This window comes from Raphanus sativus, unplaced genomic scaffold (assembly GCF_000801105.2).
Source record: "Raphanus sativus cultivar WK10039 unplaced genomic scaffold, ASM80110v3 Scaffold3055, whole genome shotgun sequence".
NCBI lineage: Eukaryota > Viridiplantae > Streptophyta > Magnoliopsida > Brassicales > Brassicaceae > Raphanus > Raphanus sativus.
Window position 1 is genome coordinate 1 of NW_026618362.1, and position 12,593 is coordinate 12,593.

At 37.5% G+C, this 12,593-nt stretch overlaps 2 protein-coding genes, 1 long non-coding RNA gene and 1 pseudogene across 3 annotated transcripts; 2 read left to right on the top strand and 2 right to left on the bottom strand.

The window, feature by feature from the left end:
* Nucleotides 1-790: 790 nt before the first annotated feature.
* On the bottom strand, nt 791-2,122 carry LOC108838883 (uncharacterized). Its single transcript, XR_008941950.1, has 4 exons — nt 1,876-2,122; nt 1,683-1,791; nt 1,491-1,588; nt 791-1,357 (listed from the first exon to the last, which is right to left on the bottom strand). It is a non-coding gene; the product is annotated as an uncharacterized LOC108838883 (long non-coding RNA).
* A 2,876-nt stretch (nt 2,123-4,998) lies between these two features.
* LOC108837464 (ribulose-5-phosphate-3-epimerase, chloroplastic) lies at nt 4,999-7,003 on the top strand (the record flags this gene model as incomplete). Its single annotated transcript, XM_057000903.1, is given in 9 exon segments — nt 4,999-5,145; nt 5,349-5,466; nt 5,587-5,727; nt 5,819-5,932; nt 6,027-6,105; nt 6,210-6,319; nt 6,411-6,467; nt 6,558-6,627; nt 6,720-7,003. Coding segments are annotated over 9 exon segments (852 nt in total). The 3' UTR covers nt 6,770-7,003.
* Nucleotides 7,004-7,311: 308 nt separating this feature from the next.
* Nucleotides 7,312-10,527, bottom strand: LOC108837465 (two-component response regulator-like APRR1; annotated as a pseudogene).
* Nucleotides 10,528-11,898: 1,371 nt separating this feature from the next.
* LOC130506268 (pentatricopeptide repeat-containing protein At5g61370, mitochondrial-like) lies at nt 11,899-12,521 on the top strand (the record flags this gene model as incomplete). The annotated part of the gene is made up of 1 exon (XM_057000904.1): nt 11,899-12,521. A coding segment is annotated over exon 1 (623 nt), but the record flags the coding sequence as incomplete, so codon positions are not given.
* Nucleotides 12,522-12,593: the final 72 nt, after the last annotated feature.

The window sequence follows — 12,593 nt, forward strand, 5'->3', positions numbered from 1 at the left end:
GTTGTTATTTAACTGTCATTTATTTGTTACATAGAACGTTTTAGTTTTTCACTTTTTTCTTAAACTGTTCAATAACAAAACAATGTGAATTTTAAAGTATGTTAGCTGAAATGCACATTAATTTTCTATCTGCACTAAGAGAAAATTTCAAACTCAAATTTATGGATTACGTTACTTATGTGATATTTGAAAGATGGAATGACTAAACATGTGTAGAATTTTTATTTTTATATCAGAGAAAACCTTTTTATATATGAGATATTACTTTTAAGCTTAAGTAACTTTCAAATGAAACCTTTCAAATGAAGCCTTTTTATTTTATTAATATAGCTTAAGAAACTTTCAAACCAAACCTTTTTATATATGAGATAATACTTTTTAAGTTTTTATCAATTTTATTTTTACATTTAGAAATTTAAATGTTTAAGATATTTGTATCAGTTAAAACTTCTCTTTCTGAAAGAATTAACTTTTTATTCTTAAACTATCTTTTAAAAAAATAACTTAGAAAACTAAATAAATGAATACACCATTTTCTGTTTTTTTAAAAGACCTTTTTAACATCATTGTGCTGTTCTTTCCAAAATTCTCAATTTAGTTGGTGTAATACGATGCAAAAATCTACATAGTGTCCATTATATGAAAAAAATGCTGAGATCAGTGCCGACAAAAAAAAATGCTGAGATCAGTAAAGTTATGCAATTTTCCAAAGTATAAATTTTTTTATGAAACATTCAATTGATATTAGTTGTTTTTGTTTTGGATCCTGTGTTGTTAGACCCAAACCAAATAGTCAATTGATGTAGACGACAAAAACTATTTGCTAAAACTGGTTCATGATCAGAAACACATTACAAATGAAAAATTAGACCCAAACCAAATAGCCAATTTCTTAAGCAAATCACCCTCCAAAACTTGATATATCATACAAACCACACCATGACTATGCAACTTACTAAACACAAAGACCTGACTCTTCTTCATAAATAAGCCTATCTTCTTTACCGCATAAGTAAAGTTTGTAAAAAGATACCTAAGAGCACTTTCATCTTGCTAGGTTATCTAGAATCATATGGGGAACAAAAAGAATGTAAAATATAGCGAACCATTACCTCTGTACTTGTGTAGGCTCTTTCAGATTAGTGCCATGTGAAAAGTGAAAAATTTATTAGCTTCTGATCAAAAACGTTCGGTTTCTTATGCGTAAGGCTCTTAACCATCAGTTAGAATCAGTTTTTCTAGAAATATGTCGCCGTGTGTTCCCTTCTGAACCATTCCTTCAACTTGTTTCACCAATAGAATCAAGGGAACCTTGAAGACCAACATTCCTAGTCATGTTAACATCTAAGCTCATTTCCTGCAGAACAATTCGAAGATCCATAACTATCACAACTTTCTAAATAAATTTGACATTTTTGACGTCTTGGACAGTAAAGAAAGACATATATCAAAGGAAATTAAGATGTGCTCATGTATTTGTGGTTGGTGACCTTTGTTCTTCGTCGCGAAGAAGTTGGTGAGGCTATAGAGGTGGAGCTCAGCTTGAGAAAAGCTTCACAATGACGTACACGATTAGGTGCAATAAATCCTTGCATAACAAAAGGCACGTGGATGTTTTAATTGATAGCATTATAAGTATAAGCACTGGACAATTTGAGGGGATTTCAAAGCACAGTCTGTACCTTCTCGTCGATCAGGAGAAGCTCAAGAGTAATTAGCATCCCATCTTCTGCTGGATTCCAAGCTTCCTAAAAATGATACAGCTTGAAAATCAACCTGGCCTCAGCCACCCTGGAGACAACATCTTTGAAGAACACGATCAGTGTTAGCAAAAGAGAAAACGCACGATCGGAGAGACAACAACAGTAGATTTACATGTTTTTGAGACATTTTTGCGAATGAATTTGTTTTGATGGAACGGCAATATGGTGGTCTGTTACTCATATCAAAATTTTATATGGAGGTGAAGGAGTCTGTGAGAAGTAGCTCGTTAAAATTAGGGATTTGAAAACCTATGGTGTGAAGTTGTAGAGGTGGAGAGATGGCTGGAGGGAGTTATTAGGGACTCTAAATGTCATTTTTCAATGAGGATTAGAAGCATTACGGAAACGTTCCCACACGACACGCCACATCGGCGCTGCAAAATAAGAGAGTGAGGAAGACGACGTCTTTGTAAGGTGTGATGGGCCGTAGGTGGGCTGTAAAGATAATTACATAGTGTGAACTACAGTTTTTAATTTAACGATGCTTTTAATTTTAATGGGCTAATTTGATGGTTTGTTTTTGACGTCGAAAGTGTGTTATTGAGAGGCTGACGTGTCTAAAAACGCCCCATGCTTACTGATGACGTGGCGCAAGGAGGTGCCAGAGAAGTCTACTTTATATATATAGATTCATGTAAACACCTTAATTAACCCATAAAAACACGGATATATATATCTTAATTAGTCCACTTAGTGATTGGAAACAAAGAAAAGGCGATAAGATTTTTCACAGTTTCTATTTTTGGACAAATGATTACGTGGTCTATCAATGGTTTGATGAAATAAATAAATGAGTGAATCGTAAAGTGGCCCTATGATCATGCAAAGAGGCACGAAAGACGAAACAATGCATTTTGCAAAGTCAAATCATCGTGCGCTCGACCCCATTCCCCTCGCCTTTGTCATTGATCCCTACCTTTTCTATTTTTTCTACTTTTGTTTTGATTTTATTTTTATTAATAAATTTTCTTAAGTAATTGTATGCGTCACCGTAACCTTTTTTGTTCCTGGTTAAACTATTTTAAAGCATTATTATTGCGGAATCCCAAATGGGGGTTCTTATTTTTACTTTTTTCTTATTTTTATTAAAAAAAACCAAACCAATCACGGATCGTTTTATGTTTAATATGATCCACAAACAGTACAAGAACTCAACCTAATCCACTTTTTATTTGACAATTTTTCCTCTAAGTTTTGACAATTTTGTGGTCACCCTCTTAAGAGACCCCTAAAACACTGCCATAATGTTGTTCCTAAGTTAAATGTTAAGTGATTGCTGTTTGTTTGTTGCCACTAAAATCCCTTGTTGAAGAGGCCATCTTACTTTTATGAAAATACCTGTTCTCTAATGGGTTTGAACATTCCATTTCCACCATTTGTCCAGGGTTGAGTCCTGGAATTTTAAGGTAAACTATTTTTTACAAAGACTAAATAAAAAAGATTCCTTATTTAATTTTAACTGTGAGAGTGCGCAGCTAAAAACAAAACTTGAAAAGCTAAAGCAAAAACCATTGCTTGTCTGAAATTCTAATGATGGAAACCTCGTTTGTTAAATCTCCTTTTTGTATTTCGGATGATAGAATAATGTTTATCACCAAAAAGTTAAAAGCACGTTTGTGCAATACATTGGGAGCGCTTTTCTTTGTTGTGGCCTGGATGCGTGGTACGGATTTTATAAGCTTTTAATATAACATCTAATCTCCACTCTTATCTTTATTTTTCTTTTTAAATATAATAAATATCATGTACATATAAATTTGATTTACCTTTATAATATAGTTTCTCTATCTTTTAAAATAATATAAAAATGCTAGTCTTTTCTTTAAACACAGATAAAATTCAATAATTAATATTTTTTTAAAAAATAAAGGAATTTTAGAAAATGATTTTTGCAACATAATTGGTATTATTTTAGAGGAGAACATAAACTGAATATGATGTAACGTAAGAGAAATAAGTTTACCAGTTTTGTTCTGAGCAAAAATAATTTTACCTGTTATCTAGAAGAAAATAGTGTGATTTTTTGAAAAAATTGAAGCGAAGTAGTGAGGATCAAAAGTCAGGTGATAGGCTGATAGCCCAAGCCACTACACTATTGATATTGTTAAGTTGGGCTCTAATTCTACTTATAGGCCTAAGATACAGAATTGTTGCAACGAATGGGAAGAGCCGTGGGATTAATTGAGCCTGCTAATAAATACGCTACATATTCGTTCACTTTTACAAGGTGATGTGAACCAGTTAGATAATGCAGTCATCCCAAAAGGTTATTGGGAACAATCGTTTCTTTGACCAGCGATTTGAATATTCTCTATATATATATATATATATATATCTGTGAAATAGTATTATGTTCAATCACTTCCTTTCAATAGTCTAAAGTCTCCAAGTTATTGAACAAAACCCACACACTAGAAAATGAGTGGAAAGAGCGGCAGCAGCAGCGGTGGAGGAAAGAACGGTGGCAGTGGAGGAGGAAAGAGCAGTGGTGGCGGTGGAGGAGGAGGAGGTTATATGGTAGCACCAGGTTCAAAAGGTGGAGCTTACATCTCAAGAGGTGGATTTGAGAGTAACCCTCAAGCGTACTTCAGTAACTTGCATGGTAGTGGTAGTGGACAGAACAAGAAGTGAAATTGTGTGTGCTGCTCCTCCTACTAGTACAAGCATGAATTATCGTCTTGTCTAATTAAATAATATGTAATGAAGTTTGAATAAGTACTGAATAAAATGATTTTAATCTCTTATAATTTGTGTTATGGAATGTGTAATACGGTTCTTGAATTAATAATGGATCCAAAAATATAAACCGAAAAATCAATTTTTAGAGAAATTTGTTCTTTTTAGTTTTATGTTGTTGTTGTGTTTTTTTTTAATAAGAATATACTAATAATATACCAATAGATAAATTATGCAATATATTTCACAAATTTACAAGTCAGCAAGAGAGAGCCAACCGTTTGAGATAAGCTGCATTGGATCAGAAGATGAAGAAGTAGGCGTTCCCCACGAGACGTGATCACACGTGGCAGGAAAAAACATAATCTTCGAGATTTTCTTCCTTTTTCCATTTCCCGGAAAAAAAAAAATCAATTTTCTTGTTGAGTTGAGACGAAGGAAGAAGAGAGATAACGATTTGGGTGTTTTCTCTCACTACTAAGCTAAACCCACCACCAACCTTTTTGTGGATTCTAGTGGAGAGAAAGAAGCTTTGAATCTTTCTCTTTTTTTTTTTGAAAAAAAAAGAAGGAATAGAATCTAGAGTATCGGATATGTCGAGCTCAGTATCCACTTCGTTGTGCTGTTCGTCAGCCCAGGTCAATGGGTTCGGTCTTAGGCCTCAAAGGTCCCTCCTTTACCAACCCATTTCCTTTTCTTTCTCCAGGTAACAACTCTTATCTTTTCTTCAAAGCCTTGAGTTTTTGATGATTGCAATGGATTCGGTTATTTAAATGAATTGTCTTTCATGTGTTTGTGGATATGACTGAGAGAGAGAGTAAACAATATGAGCTTCTGATTTGCTATTTGTCACTTGAAAAAAGAATCAAAACTTTCTTTTGCATTATTATTATGTGAACTCTTTGGCAGAAGGAGAACTCATGATGGTGTTGTGAAGGCCACTGCTCGTGTTGATAAATATTCCAAGAGTGATATCATCGTCTCTCCCTCCATTCTCTCTGCTAATTTCGCCAAATTAGGCGAGCAGGTTCTTCTCTCCTCTCTCTCTCTCTCTCTCTCTCTCTCTCTCTCTCTCTCTCTCTCTTTCCTTTCCATGCTTTCCTGTTTCACTTGACTTCTTGTTTGTTTTTTCTTTTTTCTTTTGCAGGTAAAAGCAGTAGAGTGTGCAGGTTGTGATTGGATCCATGTTGATGTGATGGATGGTCGTTTTGTTCCCAACATCACTATTGGACCTCTTGTGGTTGATGCTTTGCGTCCTGTTACTGATCTTCCTCTGGATGTTCATCTTGTAAACCTCGCTCCTTTCTATTCTATCTCTCTCTCTCTCTATATATAGATATGGTTTCTTGATGTCACTTTTCAATTTCTCTCTAACACAGATGATAGTGGAACCAGATCTGAGGGTACCAGATTTCATCAAAGCAGGTGCAGACATCGTCAGTGTACACTGTGAGCAGTCATCCACCATCCATTTGCACCGCACTGTCAATCAAGTACTCTTATTTTCTACCTTCCACGGTTTTGAGTTATTGCTTCTGGTGGAATACTATTTTATCACTATTAATCTTACCTTGTGGTGCTGGTTAGATTAAAAGCTTAGGTGCCAAAGCTGGAGTTGTTCTAAACCCTGGAACCCCATTGAGTGCTATAGAATATGTATTGGAGGGTGAGTTTCTTTTTTTCTCTACTCTTCTAACAACACTGCATTTTCTTCAGCGAGGGATGGTAGGATTATAACTCAGTGGGAGTGTAATTTGTTTCTGGAATCAGTGGTGGATCTGGTCTTGATAATGTCGGTCAACCCCGGGTTTGGTGGACAGAGCTTTATCGAAAGCCAAGTTAAGAAAATCTCGGATTTGAGAAGAATGTGTGTCGAAAAGGTAATCTTTGTAGCTGGTTACTTCTTCTGCCTGAGTAATAAGGTTACTGTCATGATCCTCTTCTAACAAAACTTTGTCTTGTGTGTTTTAGGGAGTAAACCCATGGATTGAAGTTGATGGTGGTGTCACTCCAAAGAATGCATACAAGGTGAAGCCTCGAAAACTCTTCTACTCATCTTTAACTGTAGATACTCCTGTTTCCCTGGAGATTTATGAATCTTTTTGTGAGTTGAAATAGGTTATTGAGGCTGGAGCAAATGCTCTAGTAGCTGGATCAGCTGTATTTGGAGCTAAAGACTATGAAGAAGGTATAGAGACACTTTGGACATTTATATATACTTTCCCAGTTTATGGGACACTTATCTCAAGTTCTGTTTGCTTATTTCTAAAAAATCTGCAGCTATAAAAGGAATCAAGACCAGCAAGAAGCCAGAAGCTGTGGCTGTGTAATGTGAAGCAACAAGCTAAAAAGATCATAAGACAGATCACCGAGATGTTTATGTTGTTGTTGTTGTCATTCACCAGATTGCATTCGACATAAAAAAGTCCATAAGAATCAAACTCTCAATAGTTTTGAAGTAGCTCGTTTATACTCCTGTGTATCATCATTGTCTTGTAGATTTGGGGATATGCAGATTCAATACATTATGCAATTAATAAGAAATAAGCTGTGTTACATATGTACTTTTTTGACTTTGGGGAAAAGAAAGCTGTTTGATTTGTCTTGTCCAAAACCTCATGTATCCAAGACACATGAACTCTCTTTATAGAGTGATAATCATCTGCTTACTCTCTGTAAAATCATATCCTTATTTACAACTGAGCCTGAGACTCGACCCAAAAAAAATTGCAAAGCTCGGAAGAAGTTTACTTATTTAGTTCGTAAAGACCAAACACAGAACTGGTGTTCCTACAGTAAAGATATGGAACACTGATCTCTTTTTTATGTTTCCAACCTTGTGTCCATCCGAACAAAAAGAGACGCTTTTAAGTTATGGAACACATGGTCTTTTCCATGGGGTGATCGTTATACATGTTAAAACAGAACACATGAAAAATAAAATTCAAGAAAATTGCTGGAAGGAGAAGAAAAGGTTTATACATAACTCACTGAACATGATCAAAGCACATTTATGTTTATCAACGAACTAAACATAGTGATTTTCAATGCTCTGCCAAAGCTGAGCACATTATCTCCTTTGCAAATGAAGTACACATATCCAGTGTTTTGGCTGTAGCAGAGCATCATTCTCGATATAAAACCAAACACGGTTTTCAGTTCTCTCCCATGTTTATCAAGTTCCAAGAGCATCATCCTGAGGAGATGAGTCCCGATTCTCCTCTTCCTCTTCATCCTCCTCATCCTCGTCATCATAGTCAGCAGAGTCAGGCTCAGGCTGCCCGTTCAAGTCAACATTACGCCGTTCATTTTCCTAACAAACTGACCCTTAACACGTGGTCTCCTCTCAGCAAGCCGCTTCCTATTCACATACCTAATCTTCTTGTCAAAACACCTTTGGTTTCTTTTGCGTCTAAATTTAAGCAACGCTTCCTCTCTTCTGTCAAGTTTAGTCACTCTCACCTCGTTAGGAGACGGGTGGTTTCCTATCTGTGTCTGTGGCCAAGAATGATGATGATGATGATGGACCATAGGCATCTGACCATTCTGTGGCACCTGACCATTCTGTGACATCTGACTGTGCTGTAACGACGTGTTCATGGGGTGGTGGTGGTAATAAGGAAACCCTGTCATTCCATTCAGATGATTAGGTGGCAATGAGGATGTTGATGACCATACTGAGGCATCATGCCTGCTGATTGCATCATAACTTGGTTCATGACCCCATGCATATAGTAAGGATACGCATTTTGTGCAGCGAATCTCGAAGCGTCAATTTGAGATGATGAATCCTTAGCAGCGACCCGGGTATCATCTATAGCTCCTTGGTAACAACTCCTACTATACTATGAAGTTCCATTGGTGGTGGAAGCGTGCGTGACCGCTCAAGGGAATTTGGAACTTCTTGGTAACTCTTACTACTGTGAAGTTCCACTGGTGTTGGAAGCGTGCGTGACCGCTCAAGCGTGCCATTCACTGAGTTCTCTCCTTGAGCAGTGAGCTCTTTACCTCCTCTTGTTTGTTTGGTGTTGTTCTTGGTCACCTCACTTGCCACCACTTGAAGCTTCTCAGCCATACCTGGATGAACTGAGCCATTTCCATTGACAGTAGACTTGACATATGTGAAGAAAGCAGAGGACTCTCCAATCTTCAACCTACTTTTCTTTGGCACTGAAGAAAATTGCGCTGCAAAAGAACCGTAGCTATATTAGAAGCTAGACTCGCTATTAGAAAGTGCTACATCAAAGCAATGCAATCACCTGGATTAGTGCTTCTTTTCGTAGGCTCATGGTGAGGCTCAGGAAGATGATTCAGTGGAGGCTCTATAACAGCAACGGCAGGAGTTGACGTGGCAGTGCCATCAGCACCATCGCCAGCACAAACGGAACCAGTAGCAACAGGCCACTGCCAGCAAAAGCATTGATAGCGCCAAACTAAAAGAAATTAGCTCTTTGCCTATTTTGAAAGGACTTGTAGGCTTTCATAATACTATCTCACCTCCTTTTCCTGATGGCTTCCTCTCTGAGGGTTGGTGGACCTAATACTTCTGTCATCTGTGTCATCAGAGAAGAGGTTGGTGCTGTTTGTGTTTGGATCACTTGGATCAGACCCCACGAGGTCAATCTCATAGCTCAACATATTCTTCTCAGCAAGTCCTAGCTGCCAAAAACAAACGCTCACTCACATAAACTTCATGTCACGGAGATCGTTCATTTCCATAAGATAAACTTCAGATAGCAAAACAAACCATGCGTCTTCTTCTCCACATGTGTGTCCACAAGTTGAGAAGCTCGTTGGTCCGAAGAGGCTTCACAAGGTAGTCAGCTGCACCTAGCTTCAAGCACTTTACCACCACAGGGACCTCGTCTTGCCTCGACATCACTTAAATTGAAAGCATTCACAAGATTAGTTTATCATCATGCCCTCAAAAGAAAAAAAAAACTTAGCAAAGTAGAGAAAGTAACAGTTCAGAAATGGATAAGCGAAAGAAGAAAGCTTACTAATGACAGGGATTCTCCGAAGATCTTTGTCACGTGTGATGTACCTCAGCATCTTCATACCCTTGGCCATTGGGAGATCAATCTCCGCCAGTATTATATCTATATCAGGCCCTTCTGCGTTAAGTGCATCAATCACCTGCCTTGCTGATTTTACTGACGTCACTACATTTCCCCACCCCCCAAAAAAAAACATCCATCCACAATATTCATTGTATAAAAGAGCAAAAAATTATCATCTGCAATCTACAGTAAAGAGCTAACTCTAAAACCATACCTTGATAAGAACACTGTGAAAGGAGGGTGAAAACCTCTCCCAGGCTATTGGGATCATTGTCACAAAGCAAAATCCTAACTCTGCTTCTGTCAATGAACCCATCTCCTCCTCCCTTACACTCTCCGTTCAAATCCATGATCAGATTTACAGATAACCCCACAAAAAAAAATCTAACCAAAGATAATAATTTTCCACTAACAAAACATTAGAAAAGGGGGTTTATACAAAAATTAAAGACAAAATAAAAAACCCAGACAAGAGAAAGTGCTATGATACTTCCATGGCCAAACCAAGAACTAGGGTTTCGGTACAGTGTCCCCCACAAAGCCGCCTAATTTGTCTATTTCAAAGTCACTTAATTTCACAACAACAAACCAAAAGTTACTCTTTTTATCCCCCAACCTAATCGTATAGCCATGGAAACGTAAAAGCTAAATCTAAGAACCAAAAAAAAGTCAAACTCTTTTATCTCCGGTTAAGTGTTGAGATCAAAAATCGATAGCAGCTCAGAAACAATCACCGGCGATCTGACGCAACGCCGGCGGTGAGATGAGGAGAGAGAGAGAAGGGACGGGGTTTTCCGACAAGAAGTGAGAAAAACACGAGAAAGAAAGAAAGAGAGAGAGATATTTGTTTTTTGTCAATCAGAGGTCAAATAATGAGAGACGGACGGTGAAAGAGGGGAAATGGACGATGGTAATCTGAGGCGTTGATGAGGATGGACGGCGGAGATTGGAAGTTTCTCCGACAGTGCGCGTTGGTGGGACGCGCGGGGATATTTTAGGACAAGGAGGTGACGTGGAAGAGAAAAGCGCAGAGAAAATAAAGGAAAGAAAGTGGTGAGGATAGTTTGGTTGAGATAGAGAAAAGGCCACGTCACTATCTGGAAAATATCATAAGATATTTTTGATGGTGGAGATACAACCTAGATAAGATGCATCTCCATATCAAAATCAATATTTTAAAATTTTGACAAAACAATTTGAGAAAATCTATGACCAAACCAAAATACCAAACATTAGGATGCTTTCCCATTTCGTCTTCGACTTTTTTTGTCGGCCGGGCTCGTTTAATCAAATTTGAAAGAAAAAAACGAGACAGGAATTTTTATTTCAGTTAAGATGTAAGATAGTATGATTTTATCACATATACTCTACAGACTACATTCAGTGGCGGTTCCAGGAAAAAAAATGACTGGGTTCAAGATGGTATAACATATTTTTGAAAACAATCCATATATTCAAACACTAAGTCAATATTCGTGTGCAATACATGTGTGTATTTTAAATGGTACTGCATCCATTTTGTTATTCTCATAATCCAGTCTATATAATTTACATGACCAACAAAAATAGATGCAATGTGTACACTAGAAAACTTGTGTTAATGCCCATATATGGGTACCTCTCATTTTGTAGATTTTATATCCGATAAATGTCATATTCTTGACCAAAAAAAACATAGTGTCAGGGTAAAAAATATGTTTTTTTTTTTGGTAAAAAATATGTTATCCTATTAGTGGTTGGGTGAACCAAATTGTTTTGTCGTCATAATCATAGAAATAGTTGTTAATAAGTAGGCTAAACTTTTATAGCAAGTAGTCGACGTCCTAGCAATATTTTTTGTATTTCCGACTGGCTCTGTATAGACGCGAATCTGGTTCACCCAAGTGGACCAATGCGGCATAGAAAAGCATAACATATATCAAGTTTATTCGTTTGCAAGACACGTCTCGTACCGGTCAACCTTTTATTACGTTTTATTGACCAATTATATGAGTTTAATTAGTCGAAAGTTAGCTAACAACAAGAAGATATCGTGAAATTCGATCTTTCCATAAGAATATAGTATTTTATCATGTATCGCTTTGACTTCGGGGTAATCAATCCGGTTAGCATTTCTCCTTAGAACCGTCGTCTCCCGATTCTCGGTTTTATCCGGTTTGATTACGGTCTTGTACTTGATCTGTCTATTTGTATAACAGCCTTTGAACTGCAGTAGTTAGTGTTCTGCAAAAACCATGTCTTGTAGTGGGAACTGATTGTCGTGTTCTTTAGAAGAATTTACACCTGAGAAACGTGTATCTTCGTGTAGCATTTTCATAACCCTTTCAATGAGTAGACATCTCTAAAACTCTGAAGGAGCAAGTGCAGACCAACTGTTCGATAAAATTCCTCAGATAACGATGATTTCGATAGTCAGATCAAACGGGTTTGCATTTCTAACGAACACTTCAAAACCTACACGCTATTTATGCTCTCATCACTCGGTAGACCATGCATCGACGGAGTTGCAGGAAGAAGTTATTCGCATTGTTTCTTCCCACATTGGTGGTCTTGATGACCTTGAAGAAAACTTGAACAAGGTTTCGGTTTCTACATCACCCAACTTCGTTACCCAAGTGATTGACTCCTGTAAGAACGAGACTTCACCGAGAAGGCTGTTGAGATTCTTCTCCTGGTCTTGTAAAGGCCTTGGCTCCAGTTTACAGGACAAGGAGTTCAACCACGTCTTGAGAGTTTTGTCTGAGAAGAAGGACTACACAGCTATGCAGATACTCTTATCAGATCTCAGGAAGGAGAATCGGGCCATGGATAAGCAAACGTTTAGCCTCGTTGCTGAAACTCTGGTTAAGATTGGTAAAGAAGAAGACGCAATAGGTATCTTCAAGATCTTGGACAAGTTTTCTTGCCCACGAGATAGCTTCACGGTGACGGCTATTATAAGCGCGCTCTGCTCAAAGGGACATGTGAAGAGAGCATTGGGAGTTATGCACCATCACAAGGACTTAGTATCCGGTAACGAACTGTCTGTGTACAGAAGTCTTTTATTCGGTTGGTCGGTTCAAAGAAACGTGAAGGAGGCAAGGAGAGTTATACA